Genomic DNA, 27,944 nt, shown 5'->3' with positions numbered 1-27,944 from the left:
AGAGTAGTTTTCTGATCAGCAGAACCACTGAAAACTTGTTTATTATGAGTGTGTTTCAAGGTTGAGTTTCTGCATTGATTTGCCAGCATCTAATACAGTGAAATTCACATTGCAGCTTCCATCATGAGAGTCTGCATACATAAAATTTTCACTAGATAGCTGCCTATCTTTCATAAAACATCAAAGCAAATAACATCCTTCTGTTTTCTTATATGTCAATTTAGCAAAAATTAGACAATAGGCTCCAATATTGTTGGGGTGTGGAACAGTCAGAGACAGACAATACAATTGCACAAGTATTGCTTCCTCAGGAAACCCAGCTAAATGCATGTGACACACAAGAGCTGCCTCTTTAAAATGGTGGTCCAAGCAAGAAGAGATAACCACAGAATCTCTCAATGGACAACTCAGTCACTAATTGCAATCTTATCAATTCAATTATAGTGCAAACTTGGACAAGAATACCAAACAGTAATGAAATTATTAACATATAAAAACATACAAACAAACAGAAAAAGAACAGATCTACAGCAAGGACTTTCAACAAGCACACAGCAAAGAGAAAAATGAAGAGAACACAAGCTGAACATTGTCGAACAAGCTGAACAACAATGTCCATGAAAGCTAATACCATGGTTCTTTCAGTGGAAGGGCACTTTTAAAAAGTGAAAATTATGGCAGAGGAAGTAAAGATGTCTTTCCATGTCTCTGAAAATGCAGAGGTTGATTTCTAACAGCGAACAAGATAAAATATGGAGGTATAAGCTTTCACAGAAATATAGATACTTGTTGCTACTTGTTACAGCTAGGGTTGTAACAGGAATGGTAATGTATAACAGCTATGGAAGAAGGAGTATGAAAATGACTATGGACATCTTTACTTCTCATGTACAAAACCTGGCAAGAGACCATTCTTTCAAATCATCCTCATAGAGAAGCATTCTCTCTTTGAGACAGGAGCCCATTCAATTTCAGTTAACTGCATCACTTTTCAGTTATACAAATGGAAAGTGATGTTACATGGCCAAATAACTAACATTTTGAATAATAAAAGCTCTCAGTTACACAACAGACAATATAAAGAGATATTAAGATGGATGCATATAAAAAGAATCCCAAGATACTTCAGTGTGATACGCTGGTTTGAACAAGCACTGTGAAAACCATCCAAAGCAAAAACATTTCCTGAAAATTAATTATTTAACTACCAGTAATAGAAGGACACTTGTAAGAGATCTAGCATACATTATGTGGTAAGAGTTTCTCCTTGGTAATTGTATAGATTTTCTCATGAAGGGTTTCAAATACATTTAGGACCATGAGTAACTAAGTCAGACAAAGGTTTTCCACTTACATTATTTCACATACTACTTTTCAATAGCAATCAAAAATAATTGAAATAAAAGAATCATTTAAAATAGAATATAGATTCTTGGCAGAAGCTGGAAGTTGCATTCTTCAGGATGGGTGAAAAATTCCTGAAATAAATACTTTTTTTTTTTTTAAATCTACTTTACCAGTGATAGTTGCAGCTTCAGCAGACAATGGTTGCTGATTGAGACTACTTGTTTCTGAGTCTATGTGGAGTGTAGTTAGACTGGCCACTTCTTGTTCCTCAGCACTCTGTTGCTGTCCTGAAATTGCATCGATGTCAGTAGAAGCTGGCGTCCCTGCCTCAGTGCCAAAGCTGAAATCTGTATGAGGAAAGCATTGTATTAATTTACAACACAAACCCACCACTAATACGTAAAAACCCCAGAGGCCCAGGATCTCCAAACCAAACAGAAACCTTGTATGTGCATCTTCTGTGCTACTAGCACACTGTTGCAAAATTTAAATAAAATGCAACAGCAGAAAGTATTGACTATTATGAATATTCTCTTTCCTGTCATTAACCCATGACTTCACATCTGCAGAAGACATTCCTGTTGCATGTCTGTGTTCTTAGTTGCTGTTAAGTGCAGCTACATACGAATAAAGCAAAAATAATAGACTCATACATTAAGGAATTTATTTACAGGCTGGAAGAAATATTCAAACTTGTTGTAAAAGCACTAACTTCAAAATAAAAATATTACAGCAAATGGTACTCTAACAAACATTACTTTCAACACTAATGAAGAAAATGTCAGGCTGAAATGTAGGTTTAAATACCATAACTTATTTGCATAATGGAGACATATATAAAAATTGTAATTTCTTCAAAAAATTATACTATATTAACATTATTTTTATCTTACATAATACATGATGTTATAATTCCTAGCAACCATAATGACCCCTTCTGTTAAACAAGAGTGGGAATGGATAAATAAAATGAAGGAAAAGCATTATGTTATTAAATAAAACACAGTAATTTTAACAAAGCATACTAATTTTACCATGATATTACACTTAATATCTTGAGTAATCTATAGCTACATAAAGACCACTGTAAAAATATCAGAAGCCCTTCTTTTACGTTTTACCTAAGTATTTTCAAAAGAGTTAAAATAATTTCCAAGCTTTAATTTTTATATTTGGTGCAAAACAGATGGATACACTCCACAGAGAGACAATATTGCTTTCTAACTTCTGTTCAATTATGTTCTGCTCTTTGCATAGTAGTATTCCAGGGCTCTTTTTTTTCAGTATACTAAAAAAAATAGCCTCTCATAAGAACTATTCTTGCTCCATTAACTTGCTAATGATTTCAATGGAAAATCAAAACAATCTCTCTCTACAGAAAACTGCTGGCATACAACTTTATCCAGGGGAAAAAAAAAAGACAACAAACAAAACAAAGGAAATTTGCAATACATTAATCAAAAATGCTATTACTTTTGGAAAAATATACTTGCTTTCAAATTTGCGGCTCTCGTACTGGAAGGCGCTGAAGGAGTCAGAGTGGCTGTCTGAGCTGATGAGGTCACTGCTGCCCGCGCTGGCAGGTGACGTCCACTCGGACGGCACGCCTGGGTCATCTACAGGACGCATTTGGTTCTGCTTGTTCAATATATCAGGTAGGTCTTTAGGAACTTCCAAGCTGCCAGGACTGCTTCCTCTTCTTGTCACATTCTACACATTGAAGATACATAAATAATCTTAAAATCTTGGATGGCTTATTTATATAAAATGGAAAAAAGCAATTCCACATTTGCTGAAGTCAGAAGCAACAAACAGTTCTTAAGTACCTAAGCCAGAAATTGCCATCATACTAAACACCAAGACTTTCCATATCCCCACATGAAGAACCCACGCAGTCACAGAATTTCATAACTACAAATTTTATTTGCGCAGTGGACTTTTGGACACATATCGCAAAAGGCTAGGATTCAGACTAGTACCGGCCTCATGGTAGCTAAGATGTGAGAGAGAAAACTAGTTAAGTATATTACATCTAAAGAAAATTACTAAAGAAAACTTGTTTACCTTGGTTTCAGACACAATGTCTTTTCCGGCCTATAGGCCACCATGCTATAATCAAAAACTTAATTTATAAAAGGAGAAAATTAACATACTAATTAATGCATTATTCCTCTTATGATTAAAACACAAAAGACCACATATAACAAAGGTAAGGCATGCAGATTTACTCATGTACAAGTAAGGTGGTGGTCTATTTGAAGTCTTTCTTTAAGGTGCATTTTTCCACAGATAAGACTGTTCGCTTGAAAGGGAAGAGATATCAAAGTAGAAAAGCCATTTTATGAAATGGCTTGAAATTTGTATGCATTATGAGACTAAAGATGCCTTCCTTTTACACTAGGCCCAGTCAGTTCTGCATTCTTTTACTACTCTACTACTAATTAGAAGTTAACTCAGACTTACAAGCTTTTCATGATACGGTTTAAGCATTCAATAGATATAGCAACCTAAAACTAATCTTAGTAAGTTGGTACTGTTTAAAGAAGGCATATCTATTCTTGTGCACTAATTAAAAAAATGAGTGGTAGTTTCAGAGTATTTACCCAAATTTATCTCAGCTCTTTCCTGCTACCTGAGGAAAGTACCAATTCTCAAAACAAAGAGTAATCCCTCCCTTTCTCTCTTCTAGAGCCAGCCGTGATGACTTCTGTTTCATTAATTTTCAGACTAAGTTAACCTTTTTCATAGACTACAAGTTAGCATTTTGTCGTGTAACTCAAGACTTACTAACAAGAATACTCTGTGCGAACAATCAAGTTTCATAAACGAGTTCAATACAAAAGACAAAAGTACACATATCTATATACATCTATAGATCCTCTCTTGCCATTTTTAAAAGGTGATGATAAATAAACAATTTTTTTAATAACTTAGAAGAATCTTCTTCTGCCCCTTATTATCACCAACTCCTTACTGACAATTTTCTATAGGAGTATGTCTTATAGGAGCATGTCTTAAAATGACCTTAAAAACTTCTAAGAAAAAAGAACTAAACAATTTTGAAACACTATCTTTAAATTGTTACCCATTCTGTTCTTAATTTGAAACTTTTTTTTAGTCTTTTCCCTTTTGTTACTCCTTAATAAGCACTTATCTCTTCAAATCAGTTGTCTCCTTTTGTAAACATTCAACAGTAACCAAAAATTCTTGACTTAAAATTGATTAAAATTTCTTATTATGAATGCAATTCCAAACAACATGACACTTCTGGAAAAGTGTAGGAAGAAAGCATATGAAAAGTTGGTTCAATTAACAGAGCACTATTTACAGGAAATTATTCAACACTTGCAAGTGAAATAAAAAAATAAAATATATTTGAGTAGTTTTGTAGTGTGTTGCATTGACTATACCTGTAGTAAACAGTACTGTACTACAGCATGTTATTCAATTACTTACCATGCAAATTTACATTTAAACTAGTACTCTGAAAATACAGTATTCTATGTACAGATATCTTTGCAGGTGCAATTAAGGCTGTTTAATTCCATGAGACTATTCATCAGACAGTAACTTCTGCATTGCTTCCATGATGAAGATTTAATAAATACGAAAACACAAATGGTATAAAATGGCATGAATCTATGTCAAAGGCAAAGCATAATTAAGCAATATTCTTAATTCTGATTCATAAAAGCCAGAGAAATACTTTTTAGTGAACTGATTTATCATGTCATTGACAAGTTCACACATAATGGAGACCTAAGTATTGAAATGTAGCAAGTTTAAAGGCTTACCAGTGCATTACCACTGCGGAGCCTCTCAGCTATAAATTCATCCATGAGGTCAGGAACATTTGTACTGCTACTGCCAATATCACTATCAATAGGGTGCAACTTCTGACTCATGTCCTCTCTATTAGCTAAAAGCAAATGAACAACCATTTATAGTAAAGAATGCATCAAGACATTTTCAAAACAAAATGTAACAAATGAAAAAATCTGCTAATTAACAGAAATTAAAAAATCAAAATTGCCAAACATGCATTTTAAGAATGTCCCTCTTTTAAAGCAGATTCTACTTTCAGAATTAGTATGGCTTCTTCTTCCCACTAAGCAGGGGTTAGTTGATTTCCAATTCCACCTTTAAGAGCAGGAAGCTTATAGGTAAGCACTACTCAAAGTTGTTAATGCTTGCTTTAAGGATAAAGCATATGTTCTTCCTCCATATCACAAGTAAGTAACAAATTCTTAAAAAATTATGTGACTCCTTCAGGCTCCTTCTTCATTGCATTCCTGATGAAAAGCAATGTTGTGGAAAAAGTAAACTAGGTTGTAATATATACTAATGACAAATGGCAATGTGGCACTGTATACAGTTAGTATAAATAGTGCAAAGAAAATGTTACATAATAAAATTACATGCTAGTAAATGGAATGAAAGTTCTAACTCTAGACGATCAATGGTTATGAACAATTAATGAAGTTCACTCCTTTATTAGTGCTATATTTTTGATATAGCTACACTGTTCAAATTTAGCTGTGGCTGTTACACCTCACTTTATGATATCCGCCTTTAAAGTCTTCAAGCTATTCCAGTTCATGTTCTCTTTATACAAATTTTTCCCTCAGCATCATCTCTCATGAGACCACAGTTTAGTTTACTCTAACAATGAGGCTCTGTTAAATGCTGGATTTTAAATAACAGGTACTTCTAAAATTGGTGCTTCCTAGATATCTCTTTTTCAGAAGTCTAGTTTCTGAAGAGCAGCAAATCATTTTTGTGAGACCCATGACAGTACCGCTCTCAGGTGCTGTGCTTACAGAGACTGCCCTCAGGTGGCATTAACATCTCAGTGCAGGATGCATTGCAGACTCCTCTGTTAATCATGCCAGCATAACAATGGAAAAAAAGGAAAACCTGCATTACTGCTGAAAGTTAATTTATTGTTCAATTAAGGTTATGTGAACTATGACAATGTATATTAGTCACAGCCTTCTTTTTTGATCAGTCCACAGAGGTCTCACAGTTAGCAGGAGAAAGACTATCACAAGACCTTCATGAACATCCATGATTCCAAGAAAAAAAGAAAGCAATGGAAGATGTTGCCAAGATGTAACTGCAGCCATTTTGATGAATGAATATAGGAAGGCCTATGATATGTTTTGAAAAAGACTCAAACAAAACCTTATGATTAGACTCAGAGAACTGCTGTAATGAAATCATTCCAGTAACAGCAGATTGCTATTTCAGACTATTTTTTAAAAACCATCTAAAATGACCTCCAAATGTAAATTTGAGGGGCTGTTTTTGTTTTTGTTTTTGTTTTGGAGGAGGAAAAGGAGGAAGAGAATGAGGAGGAAGAAGAAAACACACTAAATGAACCAGAAATACAATTAGTTCAACCTAGTTGGTTGAGAGCCAGGTCCTTCTGACAAAAAAACTACACTTAGAGTGGAATACCACACTCTGATAAAATATGCAATGCCAATCATTCAGTAGGCTTAATTTGAAGACTCTGCATGGTAGATGAAAATTCTAAAGTCTCAAGGCTTAATCCTTTATTAGGTCATTTACTGTCTCTTCCTCTTCCCTAACCTGATGATCTTCAGCAGCAAAGAGGTTCAACTAAGTATCTTGAAAAGAAAAATTAGTAATTTAAAGTATGTAAATGTAACTTATGCTGGGAGAAATATCAGCTGGCTATAGGCGCATGCATAACCAAACAGGGAAAGCAGTGATCATCCCAAAGCCTTTTGATTGCTATCAGAGCTTGCTTCAGTTGCATTAAGCCAAACTGGTGCTGCCTTTCTCCTTTTGCGCTCTGCACACTGTTAGTGCTCACCTGCAGCTTTCCTTCCAAAATAGCCCATTACATGACTGTACAGATCCCTCAGTGGAGCCTCTGCTGGCATTCTGTTCTGCCTCTGTGGGGAAACATTTGCCTTCGGCTTCGAAAGAGCATGTACAACAGTTTTATAAACACCACCCAGGGAGCCCTGCTGTTGTGCCGACTCCTGACCTGATGCTCTAAAGGCACTACGAGATTGGAACTGACTAACTGCAAGACTTTCTTTCTGCAACACAGCTGCTTGAGTTTCTGTAGGTTCCTTAACTTGCTTGCTGCCAGCCGAAGCAGCATTGATTGCATCTAGATGTCTATATATTCCAGGTCTAACCAGCTCTGTGGCAGCTGATGAGCTAGTGCTTGCACTGGTACTGTTGTTGCTGCTACCACTACTGCTACTACTGAAGCCACCAAGTTTACGAAGTCTTGCTTTCCAAGCAGCCTCTTTGTTCTCAAGGGGATTGTAAAATTGAACCGATTCTGTAGATGGCCTAAAAGTAACATGAACGCTGTTTCTTTTTTTAGTTGTTATTTTCATGATTTTGGCCCTATGAGTTACGGTTTCAGATATACTTCTTTTAGTTGGTGCCAGTTTGCTCGTGCCTGTGATGTGAGGCATTTGAGGATCAACTTGTGGTTTAGGAAGAATTTTCTTTGCATGGACAATACACGAGTTGGTCGCTTTTTCATTAAACTGGGCACTTTCATTCTTTTCAGCTACTGCTGCTTCCACAACTAAATCTACATCAGCTTCAGTGGCTGCTTGCCTGTACAGACATCTCTTCCCTTCTTTACTGCTAGGACTACTTGACCCATGATCAAACATGCTTTCATATTGTTTATCAATATCTAATTGTCTGGCTTTATTAAGCGCTTGATTTCTTGTAAAAAAGTCTACTTGAGTAGGTGCAATATTACTTATGAAGCCACTTGGGTTTTGTTCTAGGTGCAGCTCTGTGTTATTGGCTCTTTCTGTAACAGTGATGCTAGTTGTGCATTGACCAGTCTGATCTCTCTTTTCTAATCCATCCAGGGGTAATCTATCGTTCCTACTTACTGATGTATCAACTTCATGAGCAGAAGCCTCACATTTATCTATCTCAACGTTACCGCAAAGTTCTTCTTTTTCTTTAATAAGATATTCTCTCAGAGAGGAAAGGAGATCATCTTCACCTTCAAGGTCAACACATTGGCTTTGTTCAAAGGCAGTGTTTGCAAATTCTACCGGCCCTATTAAATGACAAAGATGGTCATAAATACTATCCCCAACTTCCAAGGAGGACTCTCTGCTATTTGTATCAGTGATATGGCTTTCAGTGGATCTATGCATTGAAGAGGTCTCAGTGGAACTCTGTAAGCTTGGAGCATGATGGGATGAACTGTCAATGACAGGAACTGCACCTTTGGCTCGTTCAACTGCGAATGGTTCCAGGATGTCAGAGGTGCTGCTGCTTCGTGGCAGTGGCTGTTCTTCATTTAATGCACCAAAAACTTCACTTGGAGCATCCTCACTCTGAGAAAAATGTCTGACTCGAGGCGGACGTGGAAGAATTTGAGTATCATCAATGTCTGTAGGAAAAAAGTATATGTAACATGCACAAAAATTTACGAATAGAGACAATATGTATTTACCACTACATCCTAATTATGTGACTTTAAAAGCCAGAAAAATCCAGAGCCTTGTTTTCTTAGGTACAACAAAAACACTTTTTCCAATACTAGAGTGTTAAAAACACACGCACATAATATCCAGTACAGAATGTAATATGAGTTAGACCATCAGAACACAGTTTTAAATGTTAACATGCATGAGAACAAACAGTGAGGTCATGGAACGTTTGGAAATACAGTTAAAGCTAGAGCTGTGCCAATAAGTTCAATAATTCAACCAATATTATTCCAGCTAGCTTGTTCAGGAAATGGTTACTGGAATACAAATTAGCTTAACAGTAGTATTCCCTTTGTGGAATTTACATCTTCAGAAAAATGGGCAACTCCAAAGAGAATAAGGATGTTTTTTGGAAAATTAGGGTTGTTTATTGAAGTCGCAAACCATTAATTAAAAAACATATATATATGTATATATACAAATTACTTAAATATCAGAAAGAATACTATCATACCATTATAAATATTTTGGGATATGCAATATAGTGTATACCTAAAGACTAAAGCTTTTCAATTACAAGGAAGAGCAGGTCCTATACAGAAAAGATGACTGTACAAAATGGACAATTTAAAGATATACCCTTCTTCCCTAGAAGGATGTTTTGTCTCTCGTCTTCAAAATATGAAACTAAATACTTAATGAAGGCTTACCTCTCCCTCTTCTTCCAGTTTTACTCAGCCAAATGTAACATTTATGAGAATTACAGAATTAAGTACTCTGATACCAAAAAACATCCTGCAGCCTCACAACAGTTAACATTAGAGTAAAGACACTTTTGTTTATGAAAAGACCAGAATTTGTTATTACCATTTAAATTAGTGATTCCTTGTCTCTGTTGAGACTCTTCCTATGTTAGTGTCAGTACATACCATAGTTAACTGTAATGAAAGCTGCAGTTCCAACATGGATCACCTACAAATTGTATGGAAGTATCAGCTGATTTCACATTATCCACAAAAATAAAGAAACTTCATGCATCTCTTCAGATTTCCTACTACGTTATAGGAATACTATATACTATCAAATCACCAGTGCAGGCAAGACTAAATATCCCTTACAGACAAGTCAACTAACTGCTATCCCTTGTAGTCCTTTTATGAGATAAGCACTTAAACAGCAAGGTGAAACCAGTTTACTCAATTTTCTGTTGCTTTCTTTTTGATAGAATCCTTTATTCCCCAGACTAATTTTTTACTACCTACTACTTAAAAAGTTGTAGAGATGCTTTCAAACTCAGGAATAACAGTAAATAGCTTAAATGAACACCAGCAAGAGTTATTTGCCACAATAAACAGACTTACCTTGTTGTTCTATCTAGAAGGTTTAACTTCATGAGTGCAATGGTGAATTTACTTAATATCAGAACAAAGTTTAAGCCCCTTTCCCTCCCCTAACTTTTATGTGTTACAGCTAAAATAACTATGTGCATAATTACATTTTAAAATATTTCTATTATTACTAAATATTATATACAAATATTACTAAGTATTTCAAATTATTACTACATTGATCTCTCTATATATATAATCTGAAGTCCCCTTAAAACCTGTTTGAACTGCTTACACTTTTCTGAGAATGTTAGAAATGGAGCTGCATTTTCTCATATCCTCCTTCTCAACAAAACATATAAACCAGAGGAATGAGATATGTTGTACTTAACTAAACATATGTGTTCCAAGATAATGAAAAATGCTATTTCCATGCTCAATTTTTCAAAGAAGTTAAAATTTGGAAGTAAAAGTTTTACCTCATGCAAAGTTTACTGAACTGTAAAGAAGCTATTAGACAGGAAATTGAGAGATCTATATTGGAAAAAGAGAATGACATCCAAGCTATCTCAGAAAATAAACATGAACTGAAAAATCATCGAATACAACACAATCTATTATTCCTTTTCTCTTCAGCTTTGATAAACAACAAATGTCCCATCATTGCTCTTGTTCAACTTATTACTAACTACACGAACTAACACCCTCTGAAACGAATGGTGTCTCTCTCTAGTTGGAACTGTTATTTCAAACTCCCTACTGACTTAGGCAGAGATTTTATGCTAACATAGTCTCAAGCTATTTCTTACAGCTGCAAAGAAAGGACCACAGAATTCGGTCAAAAGTGTGCATGATGATATATATGAGATTAATACATGCAACTATGATACAGTGATCTCAGATTGAGCCCTCAGTATGCATTTTTTGTATCTATTATAAACTCAACCTTATCTAAAGCAGCAGCCTAGAAATCCCATGCTGTGCATGCATGCAGTGATCATGACCTTCTAGGATGTTAAAAACAATTGGACAGAGAACTCAGAATGCACAGAAAGCAGCTCCACACATTGAAATAAATTCAGCTAGGTTTATTTCAATGTTGATCCAGAATTAATTTTAGGTGCTCACATATTCATGACAAGTGCATACAAGTACACATCTTCAAACTAACATGTGCTTGTGCCAATGAAGATTTCTTTTTTGTAGAACAGGAGGAAACGAAGGAAATGAAAAACATTACTGCAACACCAGCACTGAAAACACAGACAGTACTTAAAAACCCAAATGAACTGCTTCTTTTACAATCAGGGCTCACCCTTGCACACAGGTATTACAGTCAGACTGGGACACCATAAGCTCTCAAGGAGTTTGTACATTGCAACTGTGTGCCAGCAGGCTGACCCTGGGTATCTGACCCTGCGCACCCTTAGGAGAAAAATTGCCGCGGTTCCTCATATGGTACAGTAAGGAAAAGCTATTGGTACATCTGGCCAATCTCAGCCAATCACAACTTTCCTAAATCAACCTTGCCTCTCCTTTTGCTGCTAGAAGGCAGAAAGAGAAGGCAGCTTTTCAGCATCAAGTGTGAGATAAATATGCTAAAATACAGACCCATGGAGAGACACATTCTGACAAGACAGCATGAGTGCTAATAGAAGATCCCTGTGTAATGCTGGGACAGGTTTTTATTTCATCATGCAAAGTCAATTTGGGAAGTGGAGAAAAAATAACATTTTGCTTCTGAGTTTTCAATAGTTTGTTGGGGATTTTTTAAAAGAACACAGGCATTCTGTGAGTTTCTGAGATTAAAGAATAATTATAGCCATACTGACATTACAATTATGATTTCTTTATATTTCATCTTAATGATTACTTAATGATTTGGGAACAAGGTTGTAAAGGCATAATATGGATCTCCCTTTCAGGTTAATATTTGATTCTTTTAGTCCCAGTGGATAAGGAAAAATCTCCCACCTGCAATTAATTAGTTTGCCCACTGCTTCTAGGAATCTTGCCTACATCTCATTGACACTTTATTTCAGGTCTTGTACCTGAAAACCCCCAACAGTTCCAGAATGAACCATCATTTTACTAGTTATCTTGTACATGTGTAGGACTGGAGGAAATTCTTTTTAGAAATATTTCAGATTTGCAACAAATATACTGTAACAAATCACTTTACTAACTAAACACCTTAAAGCATAAATCACTTTCACTTTCTGGATACTACTTGAAAAGTTGCAAATATTCTGCACATGGAAATACAACGTTACAGAAACGACATGAAGGAATTACAATCTTAGCAAAAGCATCCTCTATGACACTAGATGACTGGATGTCAATATTGAACTTTTGCAATATATTTTATCAACCTACTGATTGATCTTCAAGCAGAAATACTATGTCTCACAAATTATAGTCAGGTTTTCTGCCTTACTCTTGAAAATTAATATACAGTACATAAAGTAAAAGTTTGGTCATGAATGCTTTCTGTTAGACTACCTGTCCAGATTCACGAGTGTTCAGTGGGTCCACCTTTCAATTATGAGTTTTACAGCTAAAAAGGAGCTGAATACTACTTCCAAAAACTTAATATTAGTCATCCTATTATTCTGGAATAATTTGAAATGTCCTCTCCTTCAAGCTGTGTTGGATCGTAAAGTCATTTTGGATAACAGGGATATTCATATAACCCTGTAATAAGATGACGGGCTGTCACAACTAGCTAAACATCATTCATTACCTAGAACGCACTTACGATAGAAACAATTTGATTACTTTCCAAATTACATGCTGTACATCTGGAAACAGAAGGCTTTCAGAAAATAATATTATTTAATGTAAGAAGAAAAGACAAGGAAAATGAAAAAGCTTCATGTTTAAAAAAAAAAAGGAAGAAGAAAGAGAGCACAATTTAAAATGTGGAAAATTAAAAGAGCAAAGTGCACTCTGATCCAGTGGACAGTGTTTCCCTTTCTCTGCTACCTCCCCATCAACACTCTTAACAGCTTGCTTTTCTTCACTAGAGGTTTTTAATTTTCTGGCAACGTTCAAGATTCTTGGGCACATCATGAAGCTGCTGCAACACCCATCTGTTTGAGAAGACATCAAAACCAGGAAGGGCCTAGGACTTTTTCTATGTCAGAAGTGCAAAGGTCTGTAACGTCACTTTACTTTTATAATTACATTTGTCATACAGTTTTTCTATTGGATGACTATCAACATAAAGGATAATAGCAAGAGAGCCATCAGGTCTGGGACACATTAGAAGTAATATGCAAGCCAGGACTTTTCAGAAACATGGATGATAAAACTGACTACAAAAGCACTTTTGCCTTGTTTAAGAGAAGATAATTAAGTATCAGCAATTATGTGATGAAATAATAGTCCACTGTGAAAGCTCATAACCCTTCTGTAGGTGTTCTTAAGGTCTCCATTAAGCATTGACTGTTTCCAACAATGCTATGGCCAGGTAGGACCCATTTTCTAAAAGGTTGTTCACGTATCATTCCTAGAAAAATCTCTAAGTTATAATCACTTGTATCTCAGAAGAGATACTCTTTGCACTCATACTTTTATTAATTTATTACATATTATTTTTATTTTATTAAATTTTGTTTGTGGTGTCAAGAATTGCATTCAAATATTTCGTAACTGTTCATTGTGAAAGTCTGGTCTCTCTAGAGTGGGTTCTTTCCTGATTGTCCATTAATGTTTTCAGACTGAATACTAAGGCACCAAATTTCTGTTTCACAACAAGAATTCTGTCACACATGACACATGACTAAATACAATTATGAAGATACAGTTCTTGGCACTTCTCAGGTAACAAAGGCAGGCAGGAGAGACAGAAAAAAAAATCTTTCATAAAACAAATACTGTCATGAAGTCCTTATATTTGTATGCCATTTTGACTATGTCCTCCCACTGTGCTTTAATTTTTTTTTCCACTCATTGATAAAAAGGCAGAACATGATTGTCAGCCTTAACACATTACTAATTTATACCTATGTAATACTTGGAAAAATTACATTATCTTAAAACATGCATTTTTAAAGTCTGTGCTAATTCTAATTTTTGAATCTATTTGTTCAAATAAAAGTATCCAAAGTAAGCTACTGTCCAACTTGTAGCCAAACACCCTGCTGGATGAAAGAGAATGTTGAGGAAAGCCACAATCCTAAAAAATGGATCATTTGGAACATAATACCAAAACACCACACTTGAGAATTCCACACTACAGATTTTTTTCATGGTTTTATATAGTAATGAAAACCAGTCACACTCCAAAGCATATTATATGATACCATATTCTTTTTTCATTGGAGCTAAAGTGTATCATCATGGTTGTTCACACCACGTCTATGACACTGAATTAAAAAATTTACACAGAAATATGTAAGTGGCAAACTAAAGTAAAATTAAGTTCTTCCTTTCCCTCCCTCCCTCATCAAAAATAAAAATTTTAGATTAGTTGTACTCTCTGGTAGACAGATATTATATTGCTGCTTACCAATAAATTGGAAAAGTGAAGAGATTTCTCAAATTTTCTCTTTTATGATAGTAAACATTGGCACAGCACTAACTTCTAACAGTTCCAGAATGAATTGTAAAATAGCATAGTATCTTACAAAACTCAAAATATTAATTCTTTATCTCTTCCCCTCTCCCACCATCCCCAAAGTATTTTTACTTTGAAAAATTTAATGGTTTAGCAGAATTTGAAAGCAGAAGGTTTAAAAAAGTGATAAAGGGGGTGCAGAAATTAGCAGAGGTGGCACTACCTGAAAGCTCATCAGAAAGGGGAGTGAGAACAATATCAGGCAAGAAGGGTTTGGAAGTATGGATCAGAACAGGAGCACTTTTAGCACTGCGTATATAGGCCGATGGCAGAGCACATTCACCAATGGATCGGCTTCTCATGGCTTTAAAAAGGAAAAGAAAGAAGTGGGGAAGGAAAAAAGAAGAGTGACTATAATGAAAGGCTTGTGTCACAGAAAAAGCAGCAACAGAGAAAACAAAGATAAAAAGGAAGAAAATTCAAAAATTAAAACGTTTCAGCACGGCAGATATTGGCAGAGCTGTAAGAAAGAAAAAAATCAGTGGACACATAAGACATTCTGAGTTTTCAACTTTTATGTAAAGCAGCAACAATGCCTTTATTATGAGGATTACAGAGATTTTGCATTTGAAATCAATAAGGTAATTAACACATTTTCCTACTGCATCAGGGGTTGAAAAATCAAAGTTAAAGTTACTCCGCACGCACTCTGGATTTGATTTTTTTTAAACAGAAAAAGTAACTTGTACTACATTTGCATTTTTCTAATTTCCTTTGATTTTATCCTGAAAATGCATCTCTGTATTATAGAAATACCCATACTCTTGAATTCATCTTCTCCAGAAGAGATTCAAAATCATAAGGAGAAAATGATCAGTTCTGTGTAGAGAAATTTGCAATAAAGCTTGTTATAGCTCCACATTAAAAATGAAATGACTGAAGTGAAATGGTTTGACAATGAAAAGCATTAAATTGTTTTATCCATGGGGCCTGGCTTTTAATTGATACTGGGTAAATCTTGCTAAACTAAGGTTAATTCACCTTTTCATATCTCACATCCTGCCAACATTCCTACAGAATACAAAACATACATAAGAATTGTGGTATTACAATCAAGGTTATACTGATACTGCATTCAACCTCAAGGTACACTGAAGGTCTTCAAAAAGTAATATTCGTTGCTTCAAGCAGCTTCCTTTCAAACTGCTGTAAATTTGCTAACTTTTAAAAAAATTATTGGAGATAAAATTATTGTTGATAAAATTCTTTAAGGAAATTTCAGAGTATCTTACATAAATATTTTCAGTGCAATACTTAATTAGTCTGAACTTTTCTCTCTATATGTGTATTTTCAAAACAACATGGAATATAGACTTAGAATCTTAGTGCTCCTGATCTGCATGGCAATCAAATGTATGTGAATAGAGTGCAGTGAAAGTTGAGCACATCACACTTCTAAACCAGGTTAAAGAATTGTTGCTAATAAACACATGCAGATAACCTGGAGGTCACACAGAGCAGAAAATACATTTGACAAATGCAGCACAACTTAAGTGGAGTCTTAAATTCAGTTTGAAAAAACAATTCAGAAAGACAGATCTTTTAAGACTGAAGCAATGCTCTAGTAAACTTTATATGACAGAAACTATTTTTTTAAAAAAGGCAGTTACGTGTAAAGCTTTAGAGTCAGTTTAAGAGATACAGTAATAAAATTCAGGATACAGTTATAGTTAGATGCATTACATTCATCACTGGGAATCTTACAGTGAATGAAGGCAAGAGAAAAAATAAAAACTACATAGTAAATGTTAAGGAACTTTTCCAGCCTAAATTATCCTAAATAAATCAAGTTCTTGATATTGGATACTGTGTTGATTATAAATCTTAACATAAAGTGTCCCTTTTAATTTGACTAGATTTTTTTTACACCATATTACATTCAATTAAACAGTTGAGTGGAGGCAGACAATATCAGAACACGTAGATATTTGATAGTTTATAATCTTCCACTACTGTCTATACAAAAGCAGAATAATAGGTAAGTAAATTCTTTCTGATACAGTATTTTTATAGGACTAGAACCTGCCTAAACTCCTCTATCTAACCTTACAGATTTTTCAACCCATATGCATACTGTGTTTAAAGGCCCTTTCCAAAAAATCACTTTACATAAGTTCAGGCTAAAAATGTACACACTGCATATCAAAAAAGCTGTGATTTTTATTTGAGTAACACGCACACACACATATTTGGTGCAGCAATAAATGTGTGCTGGCATGATGATGACTCAAAAAATAGAGGTGCAAAGATGTACACAAAATGTGTACAACATAAAACAGATGAAAAAGAAACTCCAGCTTTTTCTTACCATAAAATATTCAACATGCACATCCCCCTTACTCAGATATTAAGAGTATATGTTACTCATAATCAAAGGGAATGTAATACATATCACGTATCATGCAACATATTTAAGGTCTGACTCAATTCCAGACTTAGCTTGCAGACCTAGTGATAAACTGAAGGAGAAGATCTGACCAGCAAAATGTTCTAGATTTTACTTATTGTGGCTATTTTTTTGTAATTTGACCCTGAATTAATGGCACAGATTAAGAAGCAGCTGAACAGCCCTCTTGGCAGACCTGAGAGGCAATAACAAACAACCGTTTGCAGGCAGTTAAGATATATGTAACATTTTGTAACATTTTGCTCATTAACATTTAAAAAACCTGAAGTTTGGGATTCTAGTTCTGGCAACTCTTTCTGGACTTATGGTCTTTTAAAATCATCCTAGCAATGCTGGGATGCTTGTCCACAGTTGGTATTTTGCAACACAAATACAGTTGAAATTTTAACTGGTTGCAGTGATGCAAACTTGGCTTATTAATATCAAATATGTAAGATAATTGGAGGAAAGAAACAAAACCATGGAAGCTAAAGTGCAGTGAAACTAAAATCAGATTACTTTGCTGCTAACCAGGTCAATAGAAAGCTTGATTAGGATAAATTCCAGTCATTTTAAGGCTAACATCATATAAATAGCCATCTTTTCCATTGCAGCAAAACAAAATCATTAATAAATAGACCAAACAACATAACCTTCTGAATATCTGAAATATTAACAATTTGTAAAGGAGAAATTTTAACATAAGCTTTATCTTTTAAAGACAATTAAGATTTAAAACAAAACCACCATTACTGTTAATCACAGACTATCTACAGAGAAGCAGAAATTACATTTAAAGGATCTGTGATCCATCAGGAAAACTAGGTGCTGTCAGCATGAGATACAGGAGAAGCTGTGTAGCATTTGAATGTGCAAAAAACCCAGGAAATTTTGGAATCGGGACTTCATTTTTTCTCATTTCTGTATGCCTTGGAGGACAATTAATTCTCCCAAATCAACAGGAGCCTTGGGAGAGAAAAACTTTTTAAAATGGAGAATTTTGAGGCATATTCAAATAAAAACTTTGTCTAAATAACCTCTGTGACTTAGAAAAATTATCTTCAAATATTTTTGGAAAAAGAAGGAAAATGTCAGTTTCTGAAACGCTAGCACAATTACATATTCAACTGCCAGTATACATCCCAAATTTTTAAAACTGTGTCAGAATGTACCTACTTCCAAGAAGTATCAGTGAACACACAACACACAATGACCAAAGCTACTACTACCATAAAGATAGTAAAAATGTAAGAGATATTCCTTAGAAGGTTCTTCTTTTAAATACAAAATTAGAATCAGCTTAATTTTCCTTCACATAAGGAATAGCACTGAGATTATCAAGATGAGACAACAGAGTAAAGAAATTTGTAGTTCAGTTCCTGTTAACATAGTCTAAGAAAATCATATGAACATAAATGAGTCTTCTTTTGAGGAGTTCACCTAAAGCATTGTTCAGCATAACTCATTTGTAACACAGCAAAGAGTATCTGCAAGTAATAAAATTCAGAAACAGGTGACTTCAGAAATGGAGAATTGCACACATCTGTGTCAATCTTTCATTATTGCAATATTCAGGGTATAGTAAAAGACAGCACATTTTACAACCTATGCAGACTTACACATATTTTTCCCAGTTTCCTTTGCACAGTTTGAGAATACTCAACCCATCTTCTGCAGTTTATGAAAACACATACTTAAGAAACCTTCTCTTACCCACCTACCAGCACCATTGCTCAAACCATTCCAGCTTTTTTCTCCTTCATATATACACAACAGTATTATTTCCCAATCCAGCTTAAGCACGTGATCAGACTCATTAAGAATTAATACAGCAACTGCATTACTTTCATTTGCAGTAACTGTAATTCTAGTAACCACAAGCTATTCAGCTACCCTCAAAGCACATAGGGCTGCGTAATTTACACATTTAACTAATGTGTAAATCATTATAGATAGTATACCATTGTGGAAAGAAGCTATCCATACTGCTATAGAAATCAGTTATCAATTCCTTACCCTTTCTCAAATGTAATTTTTATCAGCTCTTACAGATACTTACCAACTGTTTTCTGCCGTACTATGCTCCTTGCCTTTTCTGTTCCTGGAGAGCCAGTGGTTGTAGCACTGCGTTGTCTCATTGGTGCTTGTCCAGGCTGATCACGGCTCCAGCCTCTAGAAAAGGACTTATCAACAGAAGACTTTGGGAATTCATGCCCAACTCCTGCAAAAATAAAATTGCAAATCTATTCACTTCTATTCTGCTATCACCAGATGATTGTAGATGTGCTCTTCCAAACAATTTTAAAGCTTTAAATTAAGTTACCAAAGCGAGCATGAATTCAAAAGCTAAGCCAGCACTAACACTGAGGGATACCCAAACTTTTTCAGAAATGTTGGTGCTATTAAACCACTGTAATTTTCTTTTCTGGAAAAAGGAGCTTACAAAGGTTGTAGTCTGATAATATATGTAACTTTTTCTTTGCTGTTCCTACCAGATAAGACACACAAAGTCATACATTTCAAAACATTAATATTGTGGGGGGGTTTCCAAATAATTTTGCAACATTGAGGAATATGAAATAATGATAGCATAATTTTACACAAAATGCAAAAGGAAAAAAAATTTGACGATGGGCTCAGAGAACAGGGCTCTTCAGAAATTGACAGAAAATCCTATAGTAAGATTAAGATGTAACAAATCAGATTTGATATTTACATTGAAGTAAGTAAAGCTCATATGAGAAGCTATCAAAAACAGCTAGACACAAAAAAAGAAGTGAAGAATATTTGCAATGTATTTCCTTATCCAGACTGAGCTCATTAATAATCCAAACTGACACAATTACAATCATTAAAGGGGCATCTTTTTGGAAAAAGAGAGCCCTAGTCCAACATGTTCATTATTATTAGCAAACAAACAAGGACAAAGAAATTTGGCATAATTTGTATGACATCTATTAATTCTAAAGCTGGACTTGACTCTGCAACTCACATTTAGCAATGGAGGCTTTCTCTGAAACTCTGTCACTGAAGGTTAACATAAACTTTTCTCATTTGGCTCAGATGATTCAACATGCTTTTTAAAGCATATATTCAAATAACTGTACACGTTCTTACTACACATTCTTATCCTATATCAGACTGCCATTTTTTGTTTCATTTTTGTTGGGTTTTTTGTTTGTTTGTTTGGGTTTTTTGTTTTGTTTAACCTGTGTTTTTTTAGTAAGAAAAAGAAGAAAGCTGTGTAGTACAGGAAAACAAATAATGCATGGTCTGGAACAACCTCTCAAGGTTGACTACAGAGAAATGTATTTCCAGTTGTCACACAACAAAAAACCAAACCAAAACTGTGAATGATGACTGGTTAAGATGAGGCATAGAAGCATGTGAAATGTTTTAGCAAAAAAAAAGCTTGTAGCAACATCCTCTTTAAGAGAAGGAATCCATATACGTTACTTCTCCATGACAAACCCTATGATAGCACTAGGAATTACCTTCCCTCAGGTTTGACTGGAGAACCACATCAATCAGAACAGAGAGAGATAAAAAGTAGACTAAAAATTACATGGTTTTACATCTTTATTACTCACCCTAAATATAATCCTGCCTCTCATTATTAGATCACAATGCACTTTTTAAAGCAGAATATTATCATTATCCATGTTTTACAAAAGTGGAACCAAAGTGACTTCTAATGGTCACATGCAGAAGGTCTGTCTCCAAACTGAGAAAAGAATCCAGGTTTTGCAATTTTCAATCCAGTCCTCTATCAAGGAGGACAAACTTCCTGTGCCTTAACAATTCCAGAACTGCACCATTATAAGCCACCTCCTCTCCCCATATTCTGTCTTACAGACTATTTTATGCATTTTTTAGGAATCATTTCAAAAACAGGTACCACTCATATGGATTATTAAAACTATACTTTCTCTTCAGTAGTCCACAAGGTTATCTTAATAAAAACTGTCTTCACAATGGGCTAGTGATCAATTAGTGCCAAACAAAACTATGTTCACCTCACATTTAATCTTCTAACATTTCACGACCAATATTCCAATTGTGCTTGCAATGGCTTCATTTTCACCAGATGAATAGCCTTTTTTATTTTCAAGAAGTTATGATTGGGACTCAACTATTTAATTGCTTTGATAAAAGGATAAAGGTATAACCCACTACAGTGCAACATTTTAGTTTAAATTCAACACACTTTCAAGAACTATATTTCATATGCACCAATTTGCAGAAATGAATCTTAACGTGATGATTTTGTGGTAGTTCTAAAAAGCAGCTTTACCTTAAAGAAACAGGGCTATTTCAGGTGATATAGATGCCTAATTAGGTATACAAAAACAGCTAAGACCAAAATTATCCTGGGCCCAACACCTCATTACACCAGTTCAAATTCAAATTATGTCTATACAGTGTTGTCTTACCTTTGCCTTTGTGTTTTTTCTGCTTCTGCTCACTTAATTTATCCAATGGCAGGTCACTGAGGTCCAGGCTATACAAGTTTCTAGCTAATACTTTAGTAAGTGTCTCCATTGTCAGTGACCACTCAGTGGCCAGCTCTTCCCAGTACGTCAGGGATGACATTACAGACAGCAAGTCATCCCAAAGTTCTCGAGAAATGTACACATTTAGATTTGCTTTGATCCAAGCTACTATAAGAGTCTAAAAGAACAGAGAAAAGTTGGATTGTGAACATAAGTTGACAACATTCAAATGTTACTATTTAAAAGGAAACTTCAAACTGCCACAGAAATTTCATTGTAGTCCCAACATTCTTTTCCTCACCAGTACACACAGATTTTTAATGAATTATCAAGTGTTAACACAGGGTTCTGACTTACATACAGAACAACTGCTTTGACTCATTATCTTCTGTATTCTTTTTTGTTCCACTAAAGAAACTGGAGGCTCTACAGATCCTAGTCACTGAGAACCCACCAAATGGCACTTTGCAACTAAAAGCTTTGAAAGGATTTGCTACAGCTTTTTGTGAGGAATTACAGAGTTCTCTAAGAAATAAAAAAAATCCATCGATTAGGCAGGGATTCCACAGAAGACTTCATGCCGACTTGAGCTAATTTTGCTACGGAAGCAAGCTAAAACTGCACACACTGCCAGTTATCCTTGCCAGTTACTCCAACTCAACTAAAGAACAGCAATTATTGAATTTTACAGTACCTCAAATACTGTAGTCACAGTGTCACTAAAATATAGGACAGAAAGTAACAAATGTAACCAGCTCTTTGACCCACACCACTCACATTATCTGGGTAATGTATCAGCCAACAGTGGTTGCTGTATCTAATGTATTCATGAAAATTAGGCTGAATTAATTAAAGTGAATTTATGTTTACTTGCCTGGAAAAGAGGTCCTGCAAGTCTTCCAGCTAAAGTGGAGTTTTTTCTTCCTTGATATTGCAAGAAAGTTTGGGGTGGTATTTTCAGCACAGATTCGGTCACCCTGAGCAGCACAAGTAGCATCTGTTCCCTGCAAAACAGTATTAAACTTAGAGTTATAATTTTGTTATTCTTCTGTATATACCAAGGTATTTTTAAAGGTAATAATCAAGCCTGATTTGCTCAAACACATTCCAAAAAGGAAATAATGATTACAAAGGGCCTAACTTGGTTCTTGCAAAAGAAATTATTCCAATCTTTTTTCACACTTAAGAGTGAGGAATCCCTGTGGCCCTCTAATACCCTCTTCCAAGTCATTCAACTGCTACCACCTTCAATGGCCTGAAATTAGAGGCAAAGTTTTAAATGTATTTTCAATCTGAGCTTTTTCCTCCTATGTATTACAGGTTTTGGCAATTTTACATTATCATTAACATCATCAATTATTTCATGTGGCACAATCTTTTCCATCGTGGTCTAGAGTCACCTCTTTACATTGATGTGAAACTGAGAAAGAAAATACCAACCTAGTAGAATCTGTTTTCTATTATCACTCCCAAATTTCCCAGTGGCTAGCTTGACTGGCTCCTCAGAAGAGGAGACAAGCTTCACATGACAGATGGTGCCAGTTGTACTTACTCAGAGCTCAGGAAATACTACTGACAGATTGAATACAAGTCAAGTTAAAATTGAATAAATCGGACATTTGAAACCCCCTTGCTACTTCTTCCTTGTAATGGAGAATGGTGGCAAATACCACCTGATTACAGACTACTATTTAGAAGAGTGGGAAATGATAGAAATTCCTTTAAAGCAGGGTCCCTTGTACCTGCTAGGCACTGTAAGCACTGGAAAGGAACAACACAGTTACACAGTACACAGACTCCTGTATACAGTTACAGGTCAAGAACAACACACGCCTGATTGTAATAGTTATCCATGCTTATCTGGGTTTTTTTGTTTATTTTTAAATAAGGCTGTGAAACTTCGTATGTTTTCATATTTTAATGCTTTGATACATGAGTAAAATGCCCTGGAAAAAATCATCAGTAGCTCCTTAATAGCAGCCTATATATCCCCAGCTTAGTCCTTTTTGCACTGAGGGCTAAGCTGCCACAAATTAACTAGGAGCTTACTAGAGGCTTTAAGAAAGCAGATAACCTCCCCTGTGCTAAGTTGTCTGTGATGTTCAAGTTCATGTACTTCCTGATTTAGAGGAACTGGTTCATATAACCAGTACTGCTCTACTGTGTTTACTACCAAGTAAATTTTCACATTTGTGTTGTGAACTAATAATCTAAGATAAAAGCATTATAATTTTACCATGTCTTCTTGTCCATAGTCACTTGGACTACCATGTGGCGGTAGATATTGAGAATGCGTTTGCACATATCAGTGTGTTCATCCAGCAGAGCTTTAAATTCATTTGCAGGTTCAAGAAAAAATATATTTGAAGAATTTATTATAAAAACCTGCAAGCAGAAAAGAGTGGATGTTATGAGACTGAAGCACTTTGATGTTTTCAGCAATTCAGTTGACAGAACCAGGAAGAAAAAAATCTATAACAGAAAATCTTTATCAGAAAAGGTTGTGTATGCACACGGAAGTGTATGTTTAAATATGTTAGTTTGCAGTATGATTAAGCAACAAAGAGACTGATCTTTTTCCCATTTTTTCTACAAAATCTATTTGTATATTTTTGTTCTCATAGACAGATGGTACAACAGACTACTCAATATGATTAGTTTAATATGATGGACAAAAATGTCCCAGTAAGAAATCCACTGCACAAAAGTTCCACCTGTAAGCCAGGAACTGACTAGTACAATATATGCTGAACTACTTGAAATACTCCTGGTACACAGCATGTGTTTCAGCATGACACGGCCTGTATTATGTTCTGAGAAACTAAAGCATTCATCCCACTGGGATCAGTGAGGCTTACCAAAAGCAGGAAACAGGACACATTCCCCAAAGTGACTGACTTCAGTGGACAGTGAATTAGGGCCTTCAGAATGAAAATTATGGAAAAAAAAGTAGGCAAGGACATTGTAGGAGCTAGAGAAGCAGCTACTGAAGTGTTACTATATTTTTATGAAAAGTTTAGAAAGCACTTGAATCTCAGGTCTAGATTTTCAAGTATTTTTGTGTCTTTTCTAATCTACATGTACAGGAAGTCATTGGTACTAAAGTCATAATTACCCTCTACTGACAGCCTTGGATTTTTAATAATTAAAAGCTATTAGTATGCAGGTTTACATTCACTAGCCTCAACTAATGAACCTAACCTACACTAAGTGCCTAGAAATAAGTCTATGGAAGCATTAAATGGGAAAAAAACTCAAGACAGAAGTCTTGGATTATTGATTCACAGAGAAAAATCAAACGTGGTTCCAGGTCAGGAAATCTCTCAAACTGAGACATGGTACTGTCTTAGAATGATGTCTTGACTCTGTTTCAGGCTAAAAAAAAAAAAGATATTTGGTAGTCAAATGAACCTTTGTCTAAAAAAACTTCAACGTGAATAGTCTTCAAGACATTGTCAGAAGCGTAAGCCTTAGCAGTATACTGCAAACCAAGACACCTCGTACTTCTTTTCTCAGTAACACTTTATATTCTAAAAAGTTGTTGAAAACAAAGATTATGAAGCTTAAGTTATTGTAACATATTTGAATTTAAAAGTGATGTCAATTACAAAGTTAATTTATATATGTAACAGCGTACAGCACAAAAGAAAACCCTATTCAGAAAATCATTCAAGCTGTAGTAAAAATGAGTTGTACTTAGCATGGTCACACACAGCAGAAGTGCACACAATAAAGTGGCAAATGCACATGTCTATTTTATTTAGTTCAGAATCAATTTTCTGCTGCATAAAAGAGTATTATGGGGGCTAGAGTCATATATGCACCTATATGAATGCACGTACACACACATATACATAAAATGCACACACTTCATTTAACCGTAAGAACATTTCAAATACCCTCAAATTATACCCTCTTGATTTTCTATAGCCTCAACATCAGTGAAGCATTTTGCTTAACATTTGAAATTAACACAATTTCTACCCTGTCAAACTTCTTAGAAGCAATGAAAAAACTTCTGTTAGGGTACAACTCCAACTCTTGCTTTCCTTAATGATATCACTGCAGAGTTATGGTCTCTCATCAAATTTTTCAAACGTGCTGCAAATTCAGAAAAAGATGAAAAAATATCCCTGTACACCTTATTAATCAGACTACAAAAACTACAGGATCGGATGTTTTGGGTTTTGTGACTAGTAGTGTAAAAGAAAAAAGCCTCTAAACATTCTTACAAAACACTTAATTAGAATTATTTGAAGATATTGAAGTCACATAAGGATTATTTTTTCTGTAATATAATGCAGAGCAGAATGCATGTTCTGATGCAAAATTAGCAGATTTTTTTTTGTGTGTGTGTGTGTTATCCAATACTGGTCTATACATTGTCCTACTTAAGGTCAATAAAGATTTAGTGAACCACTGTCATTAGTCTAACATTTATCATCATAATTGTTACATTTTAGAAAATAATTTTAAAATTTAGAGATGCTTTAGCGATGCATGGATTCCCTGGCAGAAGTATTGCACTACATTCCACTCTTTATGTGCTGATAACAAGTATTTTAGGTAATTTTAGATAGATAATTTAGAAAAAATTAGGTATCAAATCTGTTTCATACCTGCAATATTGACTGCACTCCAGCTCGTACATTTTGCTCTTCAGTATCAATTTCAGATGTTTTATGCAAAGTGTCTTCATAACACCCATTTCTTGTCCAGTTTGAATTTCGAACATGACTGGAGTTCATCCCTTTTTCCTGAAAAATATTTTTTCTTAAAATTCCACAGATATTTAGACAAGAATTTTGGCTTTATATTAAAGGAAAAAGGATATAATAATAGACAACGGCAGGCAAATGCACCTAAGACACAACAATATTTCATGAGGCTTGTAGCAATTATCTTAAAGTACCTGAATCAAGTAAGTACTATTTTTGTCATCCTTTTATTTGTATATAATTTTTACACAGTTGAAAGGTGGCATACTGTATAATCCACATCTCGAAAATAGTTCATAAAATGATATAAAATTTTAAATTGAACTAAGCCCATTAAAAAGCTACAGAAAATGGATAAAATTGGTAGCTCATTCATACAGTGTTTTACCATTGATTTTCCCCAGAAATGCTCTGACATCAAAGTAAACCATGTAAACTATCAAGGAAGCCACTTCTCTGTCTACTGGCATATTAATGCACAAATATTAACCAACAATATTTTACCTCTTCTCTTTCTTTTCCTTTCTCTGATGAATTATGGTCAACATTTTCATCACAATCTACAGTTGTGCACTGCATTATTTCTTCAGGTTCTTTCATAAATAAAGGTTTGTCTTCTTGCTGAATCCATTCCTGATACACCTTCACCACCTTCCTCATGGCAGCTGCTTCACATATCGGCAACAGAAATGCCTGCAAGTAGAAGAAAAAAGAAACAAAACACAGTTACAATACTTGAAATAAGTTGGGCTCTATAATGTGTAAGTTCTAAGAGAAAAGGGTGGAAAAATACAGCCACTGTAGGATCCTAACATACAAATGATTGCTAAACCTAAATGTTTGCTCACTTTCTTCATATGTAAACTGAAAACATGAAAAAACCTCCACATTTAAACAAGAAAACTTACCAAGAAATACTTTGAAAACTTAATTGCCAAAGAGAGAGAGAGAGATGAGAATCCATGCAGGCTTAACTGCTTAGCACGTAGCCTGCTGAACTTAAGACCCATACACTCATCAAAATATGCAAAATGAATGAGCAGAAGCTCCCATTACAACATCTTCCATTCAGAGGATTTGGAAGAATGGAGTTAAACCAATTCTAAACGACTAAGAAAAATTCAAGTGACACACAATACTGGTAGTCATCTATCTTATTTTTAGCTAAGTAAAATTTTACAAAACAGTATCCTTAAAGTAAATGTCTCCCTGAAAAGATTTCAGAATTACTGTTTCTAAAAATCATGCATTTGAGTTGGTGTGATGGCTGATCAGTGCCCTCTTCAGAAGGTTTTCTGTATTGGCTGTACTGGTAACAACTAGTCATAGACCAGAAACTTTTAACATTAGTCAGATTTTAACTACCTATAAATACACTTACCAAAGACCATGATGCCCTAATTATATTTTTAGAAGAACAGACAAACTACACTAACACACAACTTTACTGGGTCCATGCTGTGACTGTTGAAAACTAGTTGCCCATATCTTTAAGGAGGGCCCACTTAACACCAGTAGTATGTTCCCTCTGGAAACAGACATTTCATACCATTTTCACACTAAAAAGAATTCAGCTTCAACTGACAAGCTCAGTCAT

The 27,944-nt window shown here is 34.9% G+C and overlaps 1 protein-coding gene across 15 annotated transcripts in view; it reads right to left on the bottom strand.

The window, feature by feature from the left end:
• Positions 1-27,944, bottom strand: part of RALGAPA1 (Ral GTPase activating protein catalytic subunit alpha 1) — a 130,834-nt gene that overhangs the window by 75,708 nt on the left and 27,182 nt on the right. For 6 of the 15 annotated variants that reach the window (XM_019280344.2, XM_019280370.2, XM_019280339.2 and 3 more), the window contains exons 11-21: positions 26,852-27,040; positions 26,249-26,386; positions 23,866-24,014; positions 22,504-22,633; positions 21,570-21,807; positions 19,196-19,357; positions 14,914-15,054; positions 7,190-8,761; positions 5,142-5,266; positions 2,841-3,057; positions 1,518-1,694 (exon numbers count right to left, since the gene is read on the bottom strand). In XM_019280344.2, coding sequence (XP_019135889.1) covers positions 1,518-1,694; positions 2,841-3,057; positions 5,142-5,266; positions 7,190-8,761; positions 14,914-15,054; positions 19,196-19,357; positions 21,570-21,807; positions 22,504-22,633; positions 23,866-24,014; positions 26,249-26,386; positions 26,852-27,040 — 3,238 coding nt within the window. The remainder of the gene's footprint in view (positions 1-1,517; positions 1,695-2,840; positions 3,058-5,141; positions 5,267-7,189; positions 8,762-14,913; positions 15,055-19,195; positions 19,358-21,569; positions 21,808-22,503; positions 22,634-23,865; positions 24,015-26,248; positions 26,387-26,851; positions 27,041-27,944) is intronic. The other 9 variants (XM_019280397.2, XM_010392427.3, XM_039552727.1 and 6 more) reach the window with 3 other exon arrangements.

The sequence above is a fragment of the Corvus cornix genome, chromosome 5 (genome assembly GCF_000738735.6).
Source record: "Corvus cornix cornix isolate S_Up_H32 chromosome 5, ASM73873v5, whole genome shotgun sequence".
In the NCBI taxonomy this organism is placed as follows: domain Eukaryota; kingdom Metazoa; phylum Chordata; class Aves; order Passeriformes; family Corvidae; genus Corvus; species Corvus cornix.
Note: the sequence above shows the minus strand (reverse complement) of the source record. Positions and strands in the feature narration are given on the sequence as shown.